Below are 25,436 nucleotides of genomic sequence, written 5' to 3' on the forward strand. Positions count from 1 at the left end.
TGATGGCCACTGGTTTTTCTTTAGTTAGCTGATTGGTTCTTGCCATAATATGAATTTTAACAGTTGTCCAATAGGGCTGTCGGCTGTGTATTAACCTGACTTCTGCACAACACAACTGATGGTCCCAACCCCATTGATAAAGCAAGAAATTCCACTAATTAACCCTGATAAGGCACACCTGTGAAGTGGAAACCATTTCAGGTGACTACCTCTTGAAGCTCATGGAGAGAATGCCAAGAGTGTGCAAAGCAGTAATCAGAGCAAAGGGTGGCTATTTTGAAGAAACTAGAATATAAAACATGTTTTCAGTTATTTCACCTTTTTTTGTTAAGTACATAACTCCACATGTGTTCATTCATAGTTTTGATGCCTTCAGTGAGAATCTACAATGTAAATAGTCATGAAAATAAAGAAAACGCATTGAATGAGAAGGTGTGTCCAAACTTTTGGCCTGTACTGTACAAGCATATCAGTCATCAATCAGTCAATCAATTTTATTTATAAAGCCCAATATCACAAATCACAATTTGCCTCACAGGGCTTTACAGCATACGACATCCCTCTGTCCTTATGACCCTCACAGCTGATCAGTCATGTGATATGTGTTCAAAAGTTACAGCATCCACTAAACCTAAAACTATGTCACAGTCACTTTATAACAACATAACCCATCTAAAGTAAATTAATTCATCTATAAATGCAAAATGAAAAAGTTCAGTTTTGAGTTTCGGGCAAATCTAATATCTATTGGAAGCTGATTGTGGCAGAACAGCTAAATGCCATTTCTCCTCACTTAGTTTTAACCCTGGGGACTATCAATTGACCAGTCCCAGTAGATCTACGCTCTACCAGGTGTATACTGGGGAAACATTTCAGAAAAACATTTGGGGCCACGTCCATTTAGTGACTTACATATTAGGAGTTGAACCTTGAAATCAATTCTGAAATTAACTGGGAGTAAAGATTTAAGAATGGGTGTAATGTGATGTCTCTTTTTAGTCTTGGTTAATAGTCTAGAGGCAGCGTGTTGAATTAATTGAATCTGTCTAATGGACTTTTCGGGGAGGCCAGTTAGGAGGCCATTACAATAATCTACCCTACAGGATATGAAAGCATGAATAAGCTTTTCAACAAAATCTCTGATCTTAGCTGTTTCTGAGATGCCAGAATGCTGATTTTTTAATGCTTTTGATGTGATCAGTCATAGTCAGGTCCCCATCCAAGATGACCCAAGTTTTTTACTTGAGTCCTAGGTGTGAGTGCTTTAGATTCTAAGTAGGCACCTATTTGTGATCTATCCCCTTTGTTCCTAAAATAAAATAATCTTAGTCTTGCTCTGATTAAGTTTTAAAAAATTCTGCTGCATCCAGGTATTTACTTTTTCAAGGCAAAGACATAAGGAGTCAATAGGACTTAAATCATTTGGTGACAGTGCAAGTAAGACCTGTGTGTCATCTGCATAGCTATGATATGCCACTTAAACCATCTAAGGACGGTATCAGAAAGCCCAACACAGCTTTCTAGTCGGTTGAGAAGTATTACATGATCAACCGTATCGAAAGCTGCACTACGGTCTAACATTACCTGGGGTCCGTTTCACAAAAGTAGGATTCAGACATCCAGGATAAGTAAGTAAGCCTGGCTCAACCAATCCAAAACAACAGAGTTCAGGCTTAATTGGTTCCACAAACGCCAAGCCAGGATAAGTAGACACGGATTCATCAAGCCAGGTGAAACTAATCCTGGATAAGTTGCAGCACATGGCTCCTTAAATAGACCCTGTAATTGATCACAGATTCACTGATTCACCATGGCATCACGTGCAGCATACTTCTCCCCATCGGAGCAGGACATAATTATGGAGGCCTACGAAGAGGTAAAAGAACAAATTAAAAAGAAAGGAAACACTGCCACCGCCATCAAACAAAGAGAGAAAGCATGGCAAAGTATTGCAGACCGCCTGAATGCGTATGTATTGCACAAACACACACTCACTACCCTGCTGAATCCATCACAATTACAATCCAAATAGTTAATTAACATTCCCAAAAACGTAGTTATACTCTGATTATGAAACTGCGAGTGAAATGGACTGTAGATGTGAAATTATGTAAATGCAACTACATATTTGCTCCTCAGTTATTTCATTCACTATCTATGTGTGTGTGTGTGTTATTTATTTTGTCTTAATTAATTTATTATTCTTAGATTAAACATGACTGGGCCCAAACGAACTTGGCAACAAGTCAAGATCAAATATAAGAACATCCTGCAGAATGGTAAGTGACCTGACAAATACTATGCACGTGCGTACATTGTACCCAGAGGGTGCCTACTCACATATTGTCTGTACTTATAGCTGTTAAAAAAAAAACCCACAAGCAAGGCACGGGTGGTGGGTGACCACCAGCTGACCTCACCCCTGCAGAGGATAGAGCCCTGGAACTTAACAGAGGCAGGCCTGTGTTAGAGGGGATCCCTGGGGGGACAGACTCAAATATAAATCCCTCCCAGGAAGATGCCTCCCTCTTCATTAAAGGTACATTCTTCCATCTTTACATGGGACATAACCAACCATTCATATTGAATCCATTTGGACTATCTGACTCTGTTTTACCTTGCAGTATCTGGAAACACCATCTCACTGTTGGAGCCTCCAACAGTGGCGTCACCAATACCAGAGGATGATGATCCAGTGAGTCCTCCATCAAAGTCATACTGTGTAGCCTGGCATGTCTCATCTGCTTGCTTTAATATGAATCCCTTTTAAATGTGATAGGGTGAAGGCACCAGTGGAGCAGCAGGAGCAGCAGATGAAGTCGATGAGGAGACTGTGTCTCTTGATTCAAGAAGGTTTGAGGTATCATGTCAAATGAAAGTACTCATTCAGTCTACAATGGTGAGAAGTCATCATCATCTGGAGCCCACACAAAATGTCATTTCTGTAACAGGACCCAGATGCTCTACAGGATGAAAGCCAGCCTTGCAACATAGTGAGTATTTATGGAAGTACATTCCCATCATGCAAAATTCCTGCTGTGCTGATTATTATGTGTTTACAGAACTCACAAGCTATCAGACAGCTGTATGCCACACATCTGAAACGGCAAATACAACTGGCCGATATGGACATTGAATACAAAAGAAGACAGATGGCAGACCTCTCCGTGGAGTCCGAAATTAAAAGGAGGAAACTGAGGAAACTGAACCTTGAAATAAAAAAACTTGAGCGGGAGGTGAGTTTCACCTTCAGTGTACACTGTATGCTGACTGTAACACAGACAATCTATTAATTATTATTCTCCTTTCCTCACCCAGCTTCAAGAAGAAGAATCTTAAATAAAAGATCAAAAGACCTTCTGTGGTGTTTGCTTGTTTAATTTGTGCACAGTTAGGTGGGATTGCAGATTGTATTCCACAGTCTGACATAATGCCTAGTGTCATCTCTATGGTAGCCCCAAGTGCTTTGATTGGTTAGAAGTCACACACCAAAGACTGGCTGTATTAAGACAAAAAGAAATGCACATAATGTACCTGAAATGCTATTTCCCAGATATCAAAACACTTTATGGCAGAAGTTGAGCAGTGTGAAGATCAAACAGGGAGCATTTTAATCAATTATCTATTCTTTAAGGCAATAGGTATCCTGATAATTAGATAACCATTTGTAGCTTGTGAGAGTGCAAAGGTGTTCCTCATTAAATCTAGCGATCCAATAGCCTATATGAAGGCCCAAAATGGTGTGTTCCTTCCTGCTCAAACAATGGCGTGTCCATTCCTGCAAGAGGTTGTGGATGGAGAAGCTCTTGTGCTCAGGAGAGCCTTCAGGCGGGAGACGGTCTTCAGGGACAGGGCGAACCCATTGGCCTTCCCTGATGACCACCTACACGAAAGATATAGGTTTTCTGCAGATGGCATCCGATATCTGTGCAGACTGCTGGGTCCCAGGATCCAACACCACACAGCACGGAGCCATGCGCTGAGTGTTGAGCAAATGGTGTGTGTGGCCTTGCGCTTCTTTGCAAGTGGGGGCTTCCTGTACTCAGTGGGGGATGCTGAAAACCTGGCCAAGGCCACAATTTGCCGTGTGGTGCGTAGTGTCTGTCTAGCCCTCAAATCACTATCAGGTGTCTTCATCTCCTTCCCTGGACACAGAAGACTCAGTGACATCAAAGAGGATTTTTATAGGATTGCAGGTAAGAGTACTGTAAGTACAAATTACAGGACAAGTGTTAAGTCATAGTAGGATACTTATTGCTTTGTGTTGCAGGTTTCCCCAATGTCATTGGTGCACTTGACTGCACCCATATCAGAATAAAATCCCCCTCAGGTGCCCATAAGGGAGATTTTGTGAACAGGAAATCCTTTCACAGCATTAATGTTCAGGTGAACATGACTTTATGACATTAATGAACATTGTACATTGCTTGTGATGTGCATTGAATGGTTTAATAGTCTACATCTTATAATTTCAGATGGTCTGCAATGCTGACTACCTGATCAGCAATGTTGTGGCAAAGTGGCCTGGCTCAGTCCATGACTCACGAATCTTTCGGTCCTCTGCAGTCTATTGGCGCCTGTCACAAGGTGAGCCACATGACCTCAATTAATAACCACTTTTAAAATCAAGGCTATGTCAAGAATGTCCCTCTATTGATAAGGCTGTGATGATGACATTTTGTATTCACAGGTGAATTCTCTGGTGTGCTGCTGGGGGACAGAGGCTATGCCTGCGAGCCTTTTTGCCTCACACCCTACGCAGACCCTCAGGAAGCACAGCGGGCATATAACGATGCCAATGCCAGGACAAGGGCTCGGATCGAGATGACCTTTGGCCTCCTGAAGGCACGCTTCCAGTGTCTGCACCATCTGAGACAGAGCATGCGATATTACTGTGGCCTGTGCTGTCCTCCACAATGTGGCCTGCCTGAGGAAGGAGAGGGCCCCCAGAGTGCCATCAGATGTGGACCGGGACAATCCGGCCATCTTCCCGGATGACGACAGTGGTCGGCTGATCAGGGACCAATACGTTTTGAATTATTTCAGTTAAAATGCATTCTGCACATTTAAGTTGAATATGGCCTGCAATAGCAGAGGAATTTGTGTTATTTTATATTAATTTGGCTTATTGTGCTGTGTACTGTGCGTATACAGGCCTGACATTTGTTCATTTGTTAAGTATGGATTTGTCCTGCATTTATTCCAGTGTGCAGACATGCAGGGTGTTTTATATACAGACCTTTGAGAATGTGTATTTATTCTTGTGATGAATAATATGCTTTGATTCAGTGCTTTCTATCTTGTAGAGCACTGTGTGACGTCACTTTTGAAAGGAACTGATGGATTACTTGCTTTGATTTATCCTATTCAATAAAGGAACATCATGTCATCATGTTACTGTATGGTGTGTATTTTTTTAATCATTTATTTACAGTGTATATATATATATATATATATATATATGAGAGAGATAGTCTAACTAAATTTTCTACTAAAATCATTTATCTAAAATGACTGCAATTAATGATCACAAATGTTTAAATAATGACAGTGGGTCTCGTTGAATGTGATAAGAATGTGTAGTGTGAAGTGGAATAAATATTAGTTTCCATTTGTGGTAGCTGCTGACTGAGATAAGGGATGAGATTAAATAAATCCTGGAACTTAGCCTGGTCTGGAGCAGGCTAGCTCCACAGAATAAATCTCCATGGTAACTTATGTCAAAACATATCCCACTTCCCCCTATCCTGCTTTTGTGAAACTGGATCAAGGATAAGTTGATCCAGGATAACCAAGATATCCTGGCTTAATCCCTTATCCTGGTTTTGTGAAACAGGCCCCAGGACAGTTGTTTTACCTGAGTCTGTATTCAGGCAGATGTCATTTAACACCTTTACAAGTGCAGTCTCAGTTGAGTTGGAGTTGGTCATAGATGCTATTTGTATTTAAATAGTTACTGACTTGGTTGAATACAACTTTCTCAATAACTTTGCCTATAAAGGGGAGGTTTGAGATTGGCCTGTAGTTGTTGAGCACAGAGGGATCAAGGTTTCTTTCTTTAGGAGGGGTTTGATAACTGCAGTCTTAAGAGAGGCTGGAAAATGCCTGAAAGAAGAGAGCCACTCACAATCTTTAGAAGCTCAAATGCCACACAACCAAAGATGCTTTTAAAGATGCTTGTGGGGAAGGTGTCAGGACAGCAAGTAGATGAGCTGAGCTGCATCACAGTTTTTTTCAAGAGTTTTGCTATCAGTGGCAGTAAATTCAGATAAAGAGGCTATTTGTATTTGATGATTTAACCAAGACATTACATAACAGGGTGGAGCTAATGCTTTTTCTAATATTTTCAGTCTTGCTATGGAAGAAGGAAGCAAACTCATTGCATTTATCAGGTGACATAAAGTCTTGAGGTAGATGTACTGGGGGATTTGTTAACTTATCAACAGTGGCAAACAGTGCACGGGAGTTGTTAATGTTCTTGTTAATGATGTTAGAGAAATTAGATTGTCTAGCCTTTCTTAACTCATAGTTATAAGCTTGGAGTTTGTCTTTGAAAATATCATTGTCAACCTGAAGCTTGTTTTTTCCCCATTTACGCTCAGCTTTCCTACATTCTCTCTTCTGAGTCGCTACAGCTGTGGTATACCTCCATGGTGCTTTACATTTACTGGGGCTTTTTTTAAGCTTGGTAGGTGCTACAGAGTCAAATACCCTGAGAATATTGGAGTTAAACAGACTTAGATGGTCCTCCACGCCCTGAGTTGTTATGCATGGTGTAATAGACATGGCTTCCGTAAAAAGACTGCAGGTATTCTCATTAATATACCTCTTAGGGACAGTTTTAGATTGAGTTTGGCTAATTGGAGAGACCAGGCCATCAAAGAATACACAAAAATGATCAGATAGTGCTAAGTCTATAACATTAACTGAAGAAATACAGAGACCCTCACTGATAACTAGATCCAGAGTGTGACCTTTGATATGAGTGGAGTTGCTAACATGTTGTACCAGATCAAACATGTCAAACAAAGCAGTGAGCTCTTGATGAAGCAGAAATCGGTGTCTGCAGCTGGGCCTGGGGGCTCCCGACCTTGCCTTCAACTCTTTAGGTTGGACTCGCCTTCTACTCAAAAATAAGTATCTTAAAATCAGATGGCTGGTGCTGAGGAAATCACTGGAGACACGTGGAATCAGGTGCAACCGTGTTTAATGTGTTCACAAGCAACAACACACACAACTCATGAGTCAAGCTCTGGAACAAGACTGAAGTTTCACTCTCTGTGCGCTCCCTTTTATGCTGATGAAGATTCTGCTGAATCTCCACCTTTTTCCCTTAATCCTGCCCACTTGAGCCTGAACACAATGGTGGCATGTTTTTGCCTTTGGTTGAGTCCGATCTTAATGGTGTATTCTTTTAGAGTCACCTGGGTATGAGTCATACTGGTGTCCAAGGCCAAGCCCATATCAGCCTGGGCTGGAATGCCCCAAACTTTCCCACCATTGTGTTTGAGCCACGTCTCACGCTATTTTTTAAAAACACTGAGTACACATTAACCCTAAGTACACATTAACCCTGAATACACATTAACCCTGAATACACATTAACCCTGAATACACATTAACCCTGAGTACACATTAACCCTGAGTACACATTAACCCCGAGTACACATTAACCCCGAGTACACATTAACCCTGAGTACACATTAACCCCGAGTACACATTAACCCTGAGTACACATTAACCCCGAGTACACATTAACCCTGAGTACACATAAACCCCGAGTACACATTAACCCCGAGTACACATTAACCCCGAGTACACATTAACCCTGAGTACACATAAACCCTGAGTACACATTAACCCTGAGTACACATTAACCCTGAGTACACATAAACCCCGAGTACACATTAACCCCGAGTACACATTAACCCTGAGTACACATAAACCCTGAGTACACATTAACCCTGAGTACACATTAACCCTGAGTACACATTAACCCCGAGTACACATTAACCCCGAGTACACATTAACCCCGAGTACACATAAACCCTGAGTACACATTAACCCTGAGTACACATTAACCCTGAGTACACATTAACCCCGAGTACACATTAACCCCGAGTACACATTAACCCTGAGTACACATAAACCCTGAGTACACATTAACCCTGAGTACACATTAACCCTGAGTACACATTAAACTCAAAAACACTGAGAACTCTAGGTACTTTCCACTTTGGTTCCCACGTGCTTGCATGCAGTGTATGACCAAATGTGTGTGTGAGTACAATATGTGAATACATGACACGTGTAAACGAATATATTAACCTCAACAGGCATTTCAAACTTAATCACCTTATGCCAGTGTATATCTACTGATTTATTACTTCAATCACTCTTTGTAGTTAAAGCTCGTTACACTACACTCTTTAGAAGAGATGTCTGTGGGATTGTCAATGTGAATATTAAAATCACCAGTTATGATAAAAGAATCAAAATCTGTAAGGATGATTGATCAGTGATCAATAATGGAAAAAGACAGACCAATCAGATTTCCAGTGAAGCACAGAGTTGCAGAATACCACAAGCACACAGTAATCACTAGTTTCCCCTCTAAACTTGGGTCAAACATCAGGACAAGATAACAATCTAAAAAATCATTGAAGATTTGTTTGATTGATCAATAAAAGTAATGAAAAAAATGGTGACGATCAGAATTAGGTGACAGTTTCATAACTGGTAGAAACTTTGTTCTAGTAGTAATCCTCTTCTCCTCCACCAAACCCAGCTTGAACTATTTCTTTGATCCTCTCAGTCTCCTGGGGTGGGGCAGCTGGCAGAATTGCTTTCAGACCATTCTCTATTTCTGCCATCCTGTCATCTGTCTTCCTCTCAAACTCCTTCTTGTTCTTGAGGACCAGCATAAGGATGCCCTCCTGAGCTGCTGTGCAGGACTGTTGCAGCTTCAAACGCTCTTGAAGGAATTCTGGCTTCTCCTTATCCATGGCCATGAGCTTGCCCAGGCTGCTCACTCTGTCCATCAGGTACTTGTTGGACACTTCAGTGTAGGTCTCTGAGATCATGTGGACCAGACTGGCAACATTGGAGGCTTGGAAGGCCTGGTTGTACAGCATGTCTTTGACAAATAGTTTATTGTTGTAACTGAGTTCCTTTGTATCATCAGCTGTTGAGACAAAATCTTTCAGTGTCTTGCTGAGGCTGCATTTGATGATGTTAGAGATCATCTGGAAGAAGCGCACCATCTTCTCCCACTGCTCTTTGACTCTGCCCATGGCATCGAGACCCTTGACCAGCATCTTGATGGTGGTTTCAAAGTCAATCTCCTTGATCTTACAGCTCTGCATTTCAACCAAGATCTCAGTCAGCTCCTTCTGATTCTGCTCCATTCTCTCCACAGACTTCTCATAGGCCTCCCGTGTTACCTTGAGTTGTTCTCGGCTCTGCTCAATTTTGAAACGAGCGTTATCTGCTGCTCTCTGACTGGCAGACTGATCTCCTGTTTCGCTCTGTGCTTTGCTCATCATTGGTGATGTAGCAGAAAGAGCTGGAGAGCCCAGTACTTTTTTGCTTTTGGTGTCAAAGATGCGGGATTCTTCATCCAGTTTCTTCAGTTTCTTGATGAGCTCTGTTTCTTTCTTGTCACCCCAGTTTTCACCAGGTTTATATGTGGCCAGTTCTTCACAGATGTTAATACCCAGCTCACAAAGGTTCAGAGCATCATTCTGAAGTTTGCTCCCTTTCATCTTCTTTAAGGCCCCAGAGATTCTTTTGAATTGAGCTTGAGACCAGTTTGTCTTTGTGGATTGTGCTTTCTGATCATACAGGTCCTGCCAGGCTATTTTCCCTTCCTTCAAATACTGTGTAAGAGTTCCTACAATGGAAAGAATCTCTGCAGACTTACAGCCGACTGAGAGCACATCTACGTTTTCATTTTGCAGATTGTTTTCATGGAATGTGTCTATGAGTGTTTCTGCTGAATCGTAGATTGTTTTTCCTGGAGAACTTACCATGTTAGCGACTCCATTAACCAATGTTGTCACTGCCTTTGAAAGTCCTTCAACCACATCCATTCCAATCATTTCCCATCCGGAGGGAAGAGAGTCCATTGCTTTCTTGTAGCTATCTTGTGCTTCATTTATTTCCTTTTCCATGGCCTCCATTGCTTTCTTGGACCATTCTTTAAGCTCAGTGGCGGTCTTCTCCCGTATTTCATTTTCCTTAATCTTCATCTTCACCTTCTCCAGCTCTTCTCCATGAAAGCGTTCAGCATTGACACAGGCTGCCAACAGTTCCTGGATTAAGTTGATGACATCTGTGTACTTCTTTTCAACACTGCCTGACAGTGTCACACATTCATCTGCAATGGTGCGAATGTTTTCCAGCTGATTTGGCAGGAGCTTGTCAATAACTTCATCAGGTGCATTGAAAAGCAGCTTGACTGCTGCCTTCATGTAATCAGGAACTGTGGCTGTGTGAAGGCGGATCTGATCCATATTCTTGTGGGCCTCATTGAATGCATGCCAGCCTGAGTTACAGATTTGCATGAGGCAGGCCCTGAACGAGTCTGGGTATTGTATGTACTTGTAGCCCTTCTCTGGGGGGTTCTTGTTGATGGAGAAGTCATCAGATGAGGAGATGAAGACGAGCTCCCCCATGATGGCGATGGAGAGGGGGGCAGGAGTCAGGTACTCTTCCCAGTTTGCATTAGGCTGCATCAGCATCTTGGTGGTCTCTCGCATATCTGCTGCAGTGGTGAGACCCTGAGTGGCCTTAGCAATTTCCATGGTGTGTGCTGTTCAACGAAGCAGATAAAGAAGATGTCATGCAAGTGCTTTGACAAAATACAAACAAATGCAAAATACAATTTATATTACTAATACAAGCCAGGGGGGATCTGTCCATCAAGATCAGGAGGATGGACACACCAGAACTCGTCGATATTATACTTGTGGTTAGCCCATCAATGAGGTACCGATATCATGACATGAAGTTGCAGGCAACAAATGAATTTAATTTGGTGGGAAATGTCTTGGATCACAGCCAATGAGAACCTCCTGAACGAAGTTGGTGTTCTAATCCAATAGATTCCAAGCCAACTGGCTTTGGGAAGACAGAAATTTCTAAAATATGACTTAGACTTACAACTAAATTCATGTAATGACTAAAACTAAATTGAAAATAGCTGCCAAAGTTAACACTGGTAGCTGCCTGCCTCACCACATGATAATTATCAGCATGCAAGTACATACTGTTCTGATGATGTGTGGAAGTTTGCTCATTTTCTTCACTAGTCGGAGCTGACAAGAAACTTCAAGTGAAGTGGTAACAGCAGTTTAGAGAAAAGAAAAGAAAACCAAACACTAAAGGCTCAGGTGTAGTCAATAGTAACGCGGTAAAGGTGAAAAAAAAGTTGCTAGTGCACGACGTGTTCCCTGGCATATTACCGCAAGGTACCGCAACAAGATCCCTGTGGAGCTCAATGTGCGCCTTGCTGCGCGGTCTCAATTTTTGGGAGGTTCGTGGCCGCACAACACAATTTTTGTCAACAGGCGGCAAGCACTCGCCGCTAGCTGCTCACCACCGCCCGACTGTACCTAGACCTTAAGATGCTGCTGGATATGGAAGTAGGACAGCTATAGTGCTAGCTCCAGTGCTGTCCTTTCTCCATTAGACTCAGGGGAAGAGGATAGCAAAGTTTGGCTTGACGCCATTATTTAAATTAATAAAAATAAATAAATTAATAAATCCTTGGAATGTGTGGTTTTACAGGCTAAATGTTTTCTTCACGACTAAAAAATGCAAAAACGACATCCTTCTCTGTCTTTTCTAAGGTTGCCTTTAGATCTGTCCATAGTTAGAAATAACAAGAAGATGAACAAAGATAGACTCAAGATAGTCATGTTTCCTGCAGTCTTGAGGAGATGACTGCTCTTGTGTGACTATGTGTGTCTCTGAATCGAGCCCTGGGCTGTGAAGGCAGAAATGGTGCCATGGTGGAGTCTTTCATGATACACCTTCATTTCCTGAAGCTTGTGATGTAGCCTAAATGTCCTTTGCCTGCACTATGATCTGTTGACCCAACAGCCTGATTGTCACCTTACAGCACATTTGGTTCTATCCACCTACCATGCACTGGATGAATGCAGTCAAAGCTACATAAGATACGACAGCAGTTTTTTCACAGGAAAATAAATATGATCTGGTATTAGTAGCAGCCAGTATTCATTTTGTTGTCTAATTTTTTTTTAGTATATTTTTTGGGGCTTTTTATGCCTTTAATCAGATAGGACAGTATAAAATGACAGGAAGCGAGTGAGATGGAGAGATGGGGTGGGATCCAGAAAGGACCACAGGGCGGGACTCGAACCCGAACCCAGGTCGCCGGTGTATGGTGCAGGTGCCCCAGCCAGTTGTGCCACGGCCAGGGCCGTCGTCTAAAATTTTAACGAAAAGTATTCGTCTACACTTTTTCCCATGATGATAATGAGCTGAAAATAAGTTTGATATCCACCTTATTTTTCACGGAAACACGGAGGCAAAACAGAACGCAGCCAGCTTCCGTTTTTTTGTGCGACACTTCTGGTCCAGCACTCTTTCCACTGTGTAAATGGGAATCGCCTTGTTGTTTACCTTGCTGAGTTTAGCTGTATATATATATATATATACATATAGCACATTTTTCACGTCACTATATCACCGTTTAGACTAATCTGATGTTTGTAAAGTCTATAAACACAATGATTGAACAAACATTAGTATTTTCTCTGTGTGTAATTAATAACATGGTTATCGTAGATTAGCTAGGCTAACCGTTAGCTGTTAGCCGTCAGCCGTTAGCGGTGTCTGTAATAACTCAATAAACGGTCCATGAAAAAAATATTTTCTCCAGTGGATGTCTTAGTTACAACATGATTGAGCTAATTGGAGTAGTTTCATGTCGTATCCGACAACGGGAGGCTTTTAACAGATGACGTCCTGATGTTAGCTTTGCTGCTAGTGTTAACGTTAGCTGTCCCTGTCAGCTGCAGCCACTGATGCTTTCTAGACATTGTGATTTCCCAAAACTGAATAAATACCACACATAGCAACACAAAACTGCTTTGCTAGCTCAATCATGTTGTAACGGCTGGATGGTTGATGCGTACATGCTGATTCAGGTGCTATCAGAGCCGATCCGTGCATCACTATGGCTTAATGATCAACTCAGTCAATTAAAACAACCCGTCCTGTGTTAGGAGTGTATGTCGCTGACAGAGAGAAAGAAAAGGGAAAAAAGATAGAAAAGCAGCGTACACCTCACATATTTATTTCTCACAGTTGCGCACACGTGTGGCTGGCATGCAGAAGCACCGTCTGTGTGTCTGTGTGTCGAGGGTGTGAGCCGCAGCTTCAGCTGCTCAGGTAGAGAGGCTGTGTAGCCCGCTGTGTTTTTTCACTGATTCGGTTCTGCAGGTTCTCTGCTGGTACACTGGAGACGGGGATCAAGCAGTTTGTCTCACTCGGGATAGATTGTGCTTTTTTGGTTCATAGTTTATGACTGACGTGCGATTTATTCGCGTTTAGAGGGAATAAATTTCCGTTATAACGGAAACGTGGGCACAGTTATCTAACGTTATACAAAATACACAGACTAACTAACTAACTAACTAACTAACTGATTGACTAACATAAACAACTGAAAATTGAAAAAAAATTAGCTTGCACCGTTAGCTCCGGTAAGGGAAAGCATGAAGGAAAGTGGCTGACCGGAAGTCACGCACAAAAAAACGGAAGTTGATCACTATTTACTTCCGTGTGTGAAAATAAGTTTGATATAGATCTTAGTGACTAAAAACTAAACTGGACGTTATGTTTTGTTTTCATTGATCCATTTTTTGGACTAAATTGCTCGTGATAAATTACTGGACAAAAAAAACACACTTTATTGTATTAGACATGTATGTGGCTTTTCTCAAGCAAGTTTGGTGTATCGAGCTGCATCTGATAGAATATTTACATCATCCAAATGGCTTCAACACTTGATAATTAAAACATGTGACTTTAATATCAATTCCTTATGCCAGTATTAGCCTAAATGAAATGAAGGAACATATATAAAGGACATATATAACAACTAAAAGTTCTTGTAACACTAGTTGGGGTGAGACATGTTCGCCAATAATACACAAATAATATGTGCATGTATTACTGATCATTAATGTGTTTATTTAGCATCATTACAAATGTGTATATGTATTCAACAATTTCTTATCTTACTGAAAATTGAATTTATTTATTATTTCTTGGTAAATCCTTAATAAGCAATTAGTGGGTCTTGATCTGAAGTTACTGATATCTAGATCAGAACTGCCTCGTAATACATTGTCTTTTCTCTAAGGAATGTAGAAGCTCTCTACTAACCCAGAGGCTACACCGGGTGCATGATTTCAGCCTTGCTGACGCGGAGCATTTGCTGCCAGAATAACACTCTACTATAAACAATTGAATTACGTGTCCGCACTCGGTGTAGCCTCGGGATTAGACCCAGTAACTTAATACCATGACCAACTAGTTGTGATTTACAAAGAATAAATCATTAGTTCAGTAAGAGTAAGAAATTGAGCAAATACATGTGTGATGATACTTAATACAGACCTTATTAACCACTAATACACAGTCCCTCCAGAAAAATGCAATTATGCGATCGCATAATTCAACACAAAATCAGCCAAAGTCCGCATATTCATGCGGGGGCCGCATTTTTTAAAAAACGCTGCACTTTTGCCGCATAAATCGCCGATTTCCGCACAAAATGTGCAAAACAGAGGGGCTTGCATGATTTCATAATCCCCACATTTTCGTTGCAAGAGTGGTTTTCCCTGTGAATGCTCTCTGTAATTTACAAACAGCTGTTGTGTCTGTCAGAGGCTCGCTGTGATGAGACAGAGCGCGCACTGGGCAGAGTTGGTGTGATGTTTCTTCTCTCTCACTCCTGTGGGGAGGAGGGAAGAAACCTTCCAGTGAAATAACTCTCAATCTAAAAGAGCTGGTTATGATTTTAGGCATGAATGAGGGATTCGGTCTCCGAGTAGCTGCGCTCCCGTCACCTCTGATAACGAGACAAGACGGGGAGACTGAGAGCGCAGTGTTTTGTAGGTTTGAGCCATGTGTTTATTAAGCAGTCCTTCCAGAAAAATGTGGTGTTTTTTGTGATTGTTGCGGGCAAAAATCCTTGATTTTGCGGCACATTTTCTTAAAAAATGCAATGGAATATGCGAGATATTTATGCAATTTTATGCAATGAAATTACGGGAACTTGCAAACAACTTAAATATTCCCTGCACTTTCTGTGATGTAATATGCGTGCTTATCATAGGAAGTAATTAGAAATGACTCTTTACATTAAAGTAGTAGCCTAGTGACAACAGGGTGTTGGGGGAATCACTTTTTTTTCTCTTTTTCATCAAACCGCAGTTTTTGCAAGTTCCTGCAATTTCATCACATAAAATTGCATAAATATCCCATATATTCCATTGCATTTTTTAAGAAAATGTGCCGCAAAATCAAGGATTTTTGCCCGCAACAATCACAAAAAAACACCGCATTTTTCTGGAAGGACTGAATGTTATGTATTAGTAACTACTATGTTTCACCAAAAAGTAAAACTAAAGAAGACAGAAATGACTAAAATATGACTTTTCATGTAATTCATGTAATGACTGAAACTAAGTTGACAATAGCTGCCAAAATTAACACTGAGCATATGATAATTATTGTCACTTACAGTGTGAAGTGAGAGAGGGTTCTCTTCAGCTGATGTGTTCTGATCTTCTGACGAGGAGCAGTGGAGAGAGGAGGTGCTGAGAGGCATTTTTAAAGGCAAAGAACAGGAAGTGAAACAGTGAACATCAGTCTCAGTGTGTGATAACGTCTCTCAACCAATCAGAAAGAAGCTCCTGACACTTTTTCGTTCCACTGGGCATACATCCCATAATAACCTTTAAGCACACTGTAAGCTGAGCAGCCTTGTGCTCCTCCTCTTGGCGTGTTGAGGCTCCACACTGTGACATCAGAGAGCCAGAGAGGAGGGAGCTGCAGGAGCTCCTCTGTTTATTTGATTGATTGTTTATTGAAAATGAATCATTCACAAAACATCAACACACAAACCACAACGAACACGTCTCAACCTACAATGCACATTTAACATTTAACATAAAGACAGTGAAAACAAATAAAGCAAATTCATAGTTCTGCACTCTTTCTCTCGGGGTCCTCGGATATTTTCATCTTTCATATGCTGTGAGGAGACTTTGCATGTTTATTCCCATTAGTGTCAAAGCACTGAGCTGATCGTCCATAAGAGTCTTTTTAAAAACAGAAAAAGGGCCTTTGTCTTCCTCCATTTGGATGTGTGTGTGCACCAGTATCAGGTTGTTCAGTCAGATCACACTTAGAGCCGGATCTACTAAAGGTTTGCAAGTATAAAAACGTGTTCAGACTCATTGCACGCGCAAAAAAATGTACAAACTGATGTGCTAAAAGTGCGCACTAAGGGTTGCGTCTTTCAAAGGTGCAAAATAGCGCGTCTGCTTTCAGTTAGTACGTTTGCAGCAATATGGGGCGTTTACACGCAATTGTGTGTACTGGAGGAAAACATGTAAATATATTAATTTAGCACACGGAAAGTGATTTATCAAACCTGAAAGCAGTTTTGTTCATAGAAACTGCGTCTATATTTAACACGTGTCAAAGGGAGGTGCAAACGGTTTGTATGTGTAATTGCGCACACATGGCTGCGGTTATTGTTGCAAGGAGACATCAAAACGATGAAAGAAGACGCAGAGAATGCATTTTTCACCCTCGTGTGAACATTTTTGGTATGAATGAGGAAACAATCATTAACACTGGAACCGCCACGACGGTCTGACACACTGTTTGGGTTTTTATAATGCAAATAATTCTGTTTAGATAAAACCTACAAGCTTCTCTTCCGATGTCTTTTCCTCAAAATGTGCGTGAATGTTTTCTGAAGCCTTTAAGTTACAAAGATGAAACACACTAAACTGAGCATTTATAACTCAGACCGCGGCCGCAGTTACACACACCACTGCTGAAAATTATACATTTTGATACAAACAGGTGGCTATACATATTGCAAAACTCTGTAAAAGTACACCAAAGCCTACATTTTAATTTCCAAATATTTATTTGAAAACAAAACCATTCATACAGTCAATAAAAAAACATTTTGTTAATAATAAAAAACAAATGTAATCTCAACAGTGACCGCACCAGCCGGCAGGACTGCGGCTGAACTGCTTCCAATCTTCATTCATTCAATCGCGTTTTCAATGTGTGTGTGTGTGTGTGTTAGTATGTCAGAGAGGAGGAGTATCAATAAAAAAAAGTTTCCACTAATTATTTCGGTGTTTATTTCTTTTACTCTTTTATTAAAATGCGTAATATAGCCAACAATATTATAGACCAAAAGTTAATCTAATTTATTATTGTAGAATGTATTTAGCAAATCACCACTTTCAACTGGAGACACAGCGCAGCAGCAAAATTATAAAAAGCCGACAAATAGTGTTAATTAATTGTCACGAGACATTGGAGAGGTTGTCAGTCCTATTCTATAGTCTGTAATATTTTATTTTATCATAGCTTCTTGTAAATGACTCAAAAATGCATTTTGTGTGCTTCTGAGCACACGGGAAGCATAAACAATGAAGTTACATATGACGGTCGTGGCGCTTGGAGGGGCACTGTGATCCTGGCGGTCCTAGTGATATAGCGTTTGTGAGACAGTCAGGTTTCTTTGCTGTAGCTCATTTCAGTGTTTATTGGCCTCATCTACCAACACCTCTAATTCCATAGGGTCAAATTTCACTTTGCGCTTTCTCTCCAAACTCGCCGTGCTGCAAACCATAAAACACGCAAAACCCTCATTTAAATAGGGTGTCTCCAACACGTTTGCACCTCTTGTCATTTACGCAGTCACTCTTAGTAAATCACCTGCAAACCGTGGTTCAGCCCCCTAACCCGAAAAATTCTAGATTGCGCAGGCAAATTAGTACAGGCTAATTGGGATCTTAGTAGATCTGGCCCATGGTGTCCTTTAACACAACATTTTCTCTTGTGAGAGTTAGTGAGGTAGGTTTAGGTTGACAGCCAGTCCTGCAGAGTGTGTGCAGTGGAACAACAGATGATCAGTAGTTTCAGTTTGACAGAAGACACAGTTCTTATGATCAATACCTAATCTCATTCTCAGCAGCTCACTGGATGGATAGACATTATTCATAATTATGGAATAAACTTCATTTGTCTCGGGGCTTAAATATATAAGTTAAGACATATTATATATTTGATAATGTCTGATTTAAGAAGAGAGCTGGATAATGGAGTTTCTATTCTTCAGGTGATTACGTATGACTTTATTTGAATTTTCCTCAGCCGGAAAATCAAGACCATTAAAATGGAGTGCAGGTGGATTTATCACACCTGAGTGTGTTTCTATGTTTTGGGCTAACATTCTGACTGACTCAGGGATCGCTCTGATAAGTTCATCAAATTGATCACGTGTTCAAGTTGTGTTGTGTTTCGAGCTAAAGTTCTCATAAGATCGCCAACATCCCTGGTCATTGATTAGACGGGTCACTGACCAGATACTTTCATCCATCCAGTGCTGTAAGTAGCCATTGTACATATCTGTTGTTCCAGATTGGGGTTTGATGAGGAGTAAAATCGTGTGTGTACATGAGTTTCCAACATAACAACATCTGTTTGGTTGGAAGTGTTTCAACCTGAAAATCATATTTAAATGCTGTGTTAAAATTAAAGTGGCTAAAATCTTTCCTGCTGAACAAAAACTGTATTTGGTGTTGTCTCCCCAGAGGTTTGTTCAAAGAAATGCTTGGTATAGAGTTTTGTCTTAAGTATGTTCTTCCAAAGATAGCCAGTCCTGGCTGGGGCGGCTGTGGCTCAGAGGTGGAGCGGCTCATCCACCAATTGAAAGATCAGCAGTTCGATCCCCGGCTCCTCCAGTCTGCCTGCTGAAGTGACCTTGCGCAAGATACTGAACCCCAAATTCCATCAGTGTGTTACTGTGTTAAAAACCACCTGGCACGTTGTATGGTAGCCTTTGCCACCAGTGTATGAATGTGTGTGAATGGGTGAATGTGACTCATAGTGTAAAAAGCACTTTGAGTGGTTGGATGACTAGAAAGGTGCTATACAAATGCAGGTCCATTTACCAAAGACTGTCAGGTCCCTTTGGAACCACATCTTGAGCTTAGATTTACATTCAAATTTTGTCTTGTAAATTTAAGGTTTCACTGGTTTTTGCATCTTTGGTTATGAATTCCAAGATATTTTATTTATTGTGATTAAGTGTTCAACCTGATGCTTTAGAAAACACATCAATTAATTCAAAGACTTTGGGGATTTGTTCTATTTTTTTTATGAAGCCAGTTGGCTTATAACTATCTGTTTATCAAAAACATTCAGTTTGGCAACATTAGATTTTTTAATATGAATTGCTTGCATTTCTGCTGCCAAAATAAAGAAGAATGGGAAGAAGTTGCATCCTTGTTTAACACCTCATGGTGAAATGAGGGGCGGTGCCCTGAGGGAGTGCTACTGAGCTAGATGTGTCATTATAAACGGACTCTATTATGTTAGAAAAATTAGGGCCAATTCCACATATGTAAAACTTTGGACCCGTCCAAATACCCCCCCTTAGCCCTACCCCTACATTTGCGCGTTCCCGCGAGGGGTCCCCAATTCCTTTTTGCGTGTAGGGGTAGTGGATATGAAACTAGCCCTTCGGAGCAAGGGATTTAAAATTAGGCCTATCGTGACCCGAAAAGATGCAGAAAAATTGGTCCATGCTTTTGTTACCTCAAGGCTGGATTACTGTAACTCTCTATTATCAGGTAGCTCTAGTAAGTCCTTAAAAACTCTCCAGCTAATTCAGAATGCAGCAGCACGTGTACTAACAGGAACTAAGAAACAAGATCATATTTCTCCTGTTTTAGCTTCTCTGCACTGGCTCCCTGTAAAATCCAGAATTGAATTTAAAATCCTACTGTTAACTTATAAAGCTCTAAATGGTCAAGCTCCATCATATCTTAGAGAGCTCATAGTGCCATATTATCCCACCAGAACACTGCGCTCTGAGAACGCAGGGTTACTCGTGGTCCCTAAAGTCTCCAAAAGTAGATCAGGAGCCAGAGCCTTCAGCTATCAGGCTCCTCTCCTGTGGAATCATCTTCCTGTTACGGTCCGGGAGGCAGACACCGTCTCCACATTTAAGACTAGACCTCCCCCCCTCACCCCCATCCTTCACACTCTGCACTGGCTCCCCGTTCACCTCCGCATCGAATTCAAAATCCTCCTTCACACCCATCACTGTCTGCACCCCCACCTACCTCACAGAACTCCTCAACCCACTTACCTCAGCCAGAACCCGGTCAGGCCAACTGCACCGTCTGCGCCCGCCCAGGACTCGGCTCAAGACCATGGGCGACAGGGCCTTCGAGGCTGCTGCTCCCCGTCTGTGGAACGCCCTCCCCAACCACCTCAGGGCTCCACAGTTGGTGGATGCTTTTAAAAAAGGACTCAAAACCTTCCTTTTTCAGAAAGCCTATCCTGACTAATCTTATCTGATTTTATCTGCTGACTGTTTTTATTGTTTTGTTCTGTTGCTCGATTTTACTGTCATTGTTACTTTTATTTGCCTTTGTACTGTGCACTTTGAGATTTGTATTCAAATGTAAAGTGCGTTATAAATAAAATCTATTATTATTATTATTATTAGACTTAAGACTTTCCTCTTTGATAAAGCTTATAGTTAGGGCTGGCTCAGGCTTGCCCTGTACCAGCCCCTAGTTAGGCTGACTTAGGCCTAGTCTGCCGGAGGATCCCCCTATAATACACCGGGCACCTTCTCTCTCTCTCTCTCTCTCTCTCTCTCTCTCTCTCTCTCTCTCTCACTCTCATCCTATTACTGCATCTTGCTAACTCGGCCATTCTGGATGTCACTAACTCGGCTTCTTCTCCGGAGCCTTTGTGCTCCACTGTCTCTCAGATTAACTCATATCACAGCGGTGCCTGGACAGCGTGACGTGTGTGGTTGTGCTGCTGCCGTGGTCCTGCCAGATGCCTCCTGCTGCTGCTGCCATCATTAGTCATTAGTCATACTTCTACTGTTATTATACACATATGACTATTGTCACACATGTATACTGTCAGATATTAATATATACTTTCAACATATTGTACCACAGTAGCCAGAACTATAACTATAATATTATTACTTTCATTAATGTTGTTGTAAGCTACTGTCATTACCTGCATCTCTCTCTCTCTCTCTCTCTCTGTCTCTCTCTCTCTCTGTCTCTCTCTCTCTCTCTCCCTGTCTCATTGTGTCATATGGATTACTGTTAATTTATTATGTTGATCTGTTCTGTACGACATCTATTGCACGTCTGTCCGTCCTGGAAGAGGGATCCCTCCTCAGTTGCTCTTCCTGAGGTTTCTACCGTTTTTTCCCCGTTAAAGGGTTTTTTGGGGAGTTTTTCCTGATCAGCTGTGAGGGTCATAAGGACAGAGGGATGTCGTATGCTGTAAAGCCCTGTGAGGCAAATTGTGATTTGTGATATTGGGCTTTATAAATAAAATTGAATTGAATTGCGCGCCCTCCTTGTCCTCGCAAATGAAGAGGCCATTAACCGTCAGATGACAGGGACGGTGAAGAACGGGCCGACTTACGAGAGAATTGCCGAAGGACTGACCAGTCACTGTTTACGTCACACGCTGAGCTACACGTTTTGTTACTTGCTCACGCCCCCCATTGCCCCGAAAAAGGCACATTCTGTATAAACAAAAGTAGGTAGGCGGCATTTTGCTGCACTCCCCGATTTTGTTTTTATACTGCCAATGCTGAAAAAACACTGATTGGGCTTTCCTGCAAATTTGCACAACTCCTGTTTAAAAAGGGCTTCTGTGTGACAATATGAGATCCCAGACTCAGACTGAAAGCATTTCCTGTGTAGTTTGTATGTAGTTAAACTACTTTCTTTAAAATACTTGTACTCTGACAAGCTAAACACTTGTTGGAGGCAGTTGAGATAATTTAACTACTTCTCATAGTGAAGAAGCCAGTGTGGTAAACTACCATTTAAACGTAGTTTCCCCGACACTGCTTAGATCCATCAAAAGAGAAGACAACGCAACACCACAGAAAGTCTCAGACAAAATGCTCGTACTCATGTAAGCATTTTGTCAACCTTACACCTTCATCGACACAACACCAATCTGCAGCTTATTGAAGCACAGTAGCACTTTGAGCTAACATGCTAACATGCTCACAATGACAATGCTGATATGCTGATGTTCAGCAGGTATATGTGTTTAATGGGCGACCTGAAAAAATCATCATCAGGTCAACTTCCAAAGGAGGAACAGCAGGGAAACGGTGTTCCGTGAATTCCGACACCTTGGTGTTGGGAGCATTAGTATTATTTGGTTTTGTATCTTGAGCTGCTGGAACGTGTGAATTTCCCTGGTGTGGCCTTAATAAAGTCAATCTGATCTTTATCAGTGACAAAGAACAGGTGTGTATGTGTGTGCTGATTAAACTCAGCATGAGAAAGTCCCAGTCTGGCATGTCAGTGTTTCCCATGCATTCATTTATCTGTGGCGGTGCGCCACGAATAAATTATCTCCGCCATATATAGATTTTTCTGCTTTTGGCGCTACCTGTTCGACCTCGCTCATAAACACATTCTAATGGGACTCACTGTCTGTGAATGTAGCTTGTCGTTACAATTCCGGTGCAATAGGTGGCGGTATGCATCATAAAGATGCACTTGAAGCACCTGGTCCGCCAGAAGAAGAAGAAGAAGAAGCAGACATAGTAGAATGGATACAAAGACCTCTCGGTACAAATATGTGGGCAAACAAGTCCAAAAGTGGTCCGAACAACTCTAACTCATCATGTTATATTAGCCTGTGTCTGTATTAACATAGCTTGAAGCTCAACATGTGCGGAGACATTAACTCACGCCATTAGTAGTGTTAACTACAGCGCGAGTCCCATAGCAGCTCGCCCCCGTTAATCAGTTACAGCAGCTCCACCGGCAACGGGAGCGGCACGACAACCACCGTCTGTCGCGCGACAACTCTATTTTACGCGGCTCTTCTATTTTTGTCGTGCTACGCTCCCCTACGCGACCCTCCAGCAGATAAAAACTACATGAAATAGTGTGCTAAACGAGCACAATGTGTTTTTAAATGAATAACCATTATCACAGGTGATATGTGATAATTTTTTTTCATGCATTTACCCATGTTTATCTGTGACATTGTGTAAATGTCCGTGGCGGACATTTGAAAGCGAGAAGATGACAAACAGTACAGTAAACTTGTAGATAACTCAAATATATGTAATAACTTAACTGGAAAATGCTTTAACATTTCATGCAGCCTACATGCAGCCTCTCAGCTCGGCAAACGGTAAACAACCCCGCTGGCTTCTCTACGTGTCGCTTCCATACGCAGTGGGAAACACTGCATGTTGTATCTTGTATCTGTTCTGTGGTTAGGAACAAAGATGCTTGTGGGAAACGTAGTGGAGTAAAAGTTAAAGCTGACAGAAACATAAAAACTGAAGTGCTATTACTTTGTTCATTTTTGTCATGTTTAGTTTATCTTTTTGCAGAATTAAAACACAAAACAATAATTAAAAAATAAGATACAGTGCAGGGAGAGGCAACAAACCCCAGAGGGCTTATTTGAAGCCTCCAAAGCCTCCTCCTTCACAAAGTTATTAAAAACTCAAACGTTACACAGGAAGTCGGACCTGATACATCATCAGTGCCACTCTTGTTTTCCTGTGAACTGGAGCCGTTTATGGGAAGTCACACACACACACACACACACACACACACACACACACACACACACACTCACACACACACAGACTGTAAGAAAAAAGACGGTTACAGTTGCACTGTGGGACTCCGAAAAGTCATTTCCTTCTCTAGAAGTGACACCCGGTTACGCCAATCGGAGGTCACTAAAATTATTGTTGCCTCGGTGTGTGAGTATGCTAAAACTATGTCGGACTCCGTAGTTTTCTCTGGACCCCTCCCAAATCTGACCAGTGATGACATGTTTAGCTGCATGTCATCATTTAATCGCTGGCTGTCCAGGTGGTGTCCAGCAAACGATGTGGGTTTTGTTAATCATTGGCAAACTTTCTGGGGAAAACCTGGTCTTATTAGGAGAGACGGCATTCACCCCACTTTGGATGGAGCTGCTCTCATCTCTAGGAACCTGGCAAAGTTTATTAGTAATTCAAAACCCTGACAACCCAGAGTTGAGATCAGGACTCAGAGTCACAGTCCTACACGCTTCTCAGCGCTTCTAGTGCAGTTACCCACCCATAGTTTTATGCAAACGGTGTCTGTCCCCCGACCACCTAAATTATCTAAACCTAAAATTAAACAAAGAGGAGTTGTGCATAACAACCTCATAAAAATTAAAACCTCTTCTGTGTGCAGGTGGATTCACCTCATATCCTGCCCTCTACACACCCACATTCTACCATGAATGGTCAGTGCAAAGTATCTCATGAATAGTTTTGCATATAAATAAGCCTGCTGATCAATGCATTTGATGCTCAATCATGGTAGAGAAGACAAGGAAAGGAATTTCACGGAGAACGAAAAAGAGGTGCTTGTGGGGGAGGTGGAGGCCAGGAAAATTATATTATTTGGTGGTCACAGTGGTGGCATCACTAGTAAAAGAAAAACAAGTGAGTGGCAGCCAGAGTTTGGTATAACGTGTTACAAAGTAATGTTAGAGTACTTTGATTACTTTTTGCAGTAACAAGTAACCTAACATGTTAGTTTGCTGTTTGAGTAATCAAATACTTGAGTACATTTTCAAACAAGACTTCAGTTACTTCCGTTACTTTTAGAACGCTGGTCCTTCAGCTCCGAAACAGCAACGGCTGTCGTTTGGTTCTAATAACGGAGATAACGTTAAACCTAACAGTCTGAAAGAAGCCACGGAGCTTGTGGCTCGCTACGTGGTTGGAGAAATGCTGCCGTTGTCTACGGTGGAGTCTAAAAAAAGGTGGAGGAGGACTCGCTGACAGACAGGTCAGACTCAGGTGGACTTGCATAATGCCTGGTACACACTACACGACTTTTCTGCCCGTTCTGAAAGTCACTATGTCACATTACAAGATTGTGGAGTCATAAAATCGTGCCGTGACTTGGCCGACAGACATGACACACTACAAGATGGTACTCACCAATTATCCCGCTGGTCGTCTTTCATGGCGTGTGTGATGTCATCGGGTTATTCTTGTCCTGTTTTTATTACTTTCACTATTATTTGAGTCACTGTGTGTGTTCATGTGCCAG

General features: G+C 41.6%; 2 protein-coding genes across 2 annotated transcripts in view; both read right to left on the reverse strand.

Moving 5' to 3' along the window:
• Positions 1 to 25,436, reverse strand: part of LOC144464776 (uncharacterized) — a 199,224-nt gene that overhangs the window by 142,261 nt on the left and 31,527 nt on the right. The window lies entirely within an intron of this gene.
• LOC144464773 (uncharacterized) lies at positions 7,191 to 10,813 on the reverse strand. Its single transcript, XM_078172682.1, has one exon. The coding sequence runs from the start codon at positions 10,803 to 10,805 to the stop codon at positions 8,754 to 8,756; it is 2,052 nt and encodes a 683-aa protein (XP_078028808.1). The 5' UTR covers positions 10,806 to 10,813; the 3' UTR covers positions 7,191 to 8,753.

The sequence above is a fragment of the Epinephelus lanceolatus genome, chromosome 11 (genome assembly GCF_041903045.1).
Source record: "Epinephelus lanceolatus isolate andai-2023 chromosome 11, ASM4190304v1, whole genome shotgun sequence".
NCBI lineage: Eukaryota > Metazoa > Chordata > Actinopteri > Perciformes > Serranidae > Epinephelus > Epinephelus lanceolatus.

Excerpts from the sequence above, each read along its gene's own strand:
- LOC144464773 (XM_078172682.1), bottom strand. The coding sequence starts at position 10,805 with ATGGAAATTGCTAAGGCCACTCAGGGTCTCACCACTGCAGCAGATATG.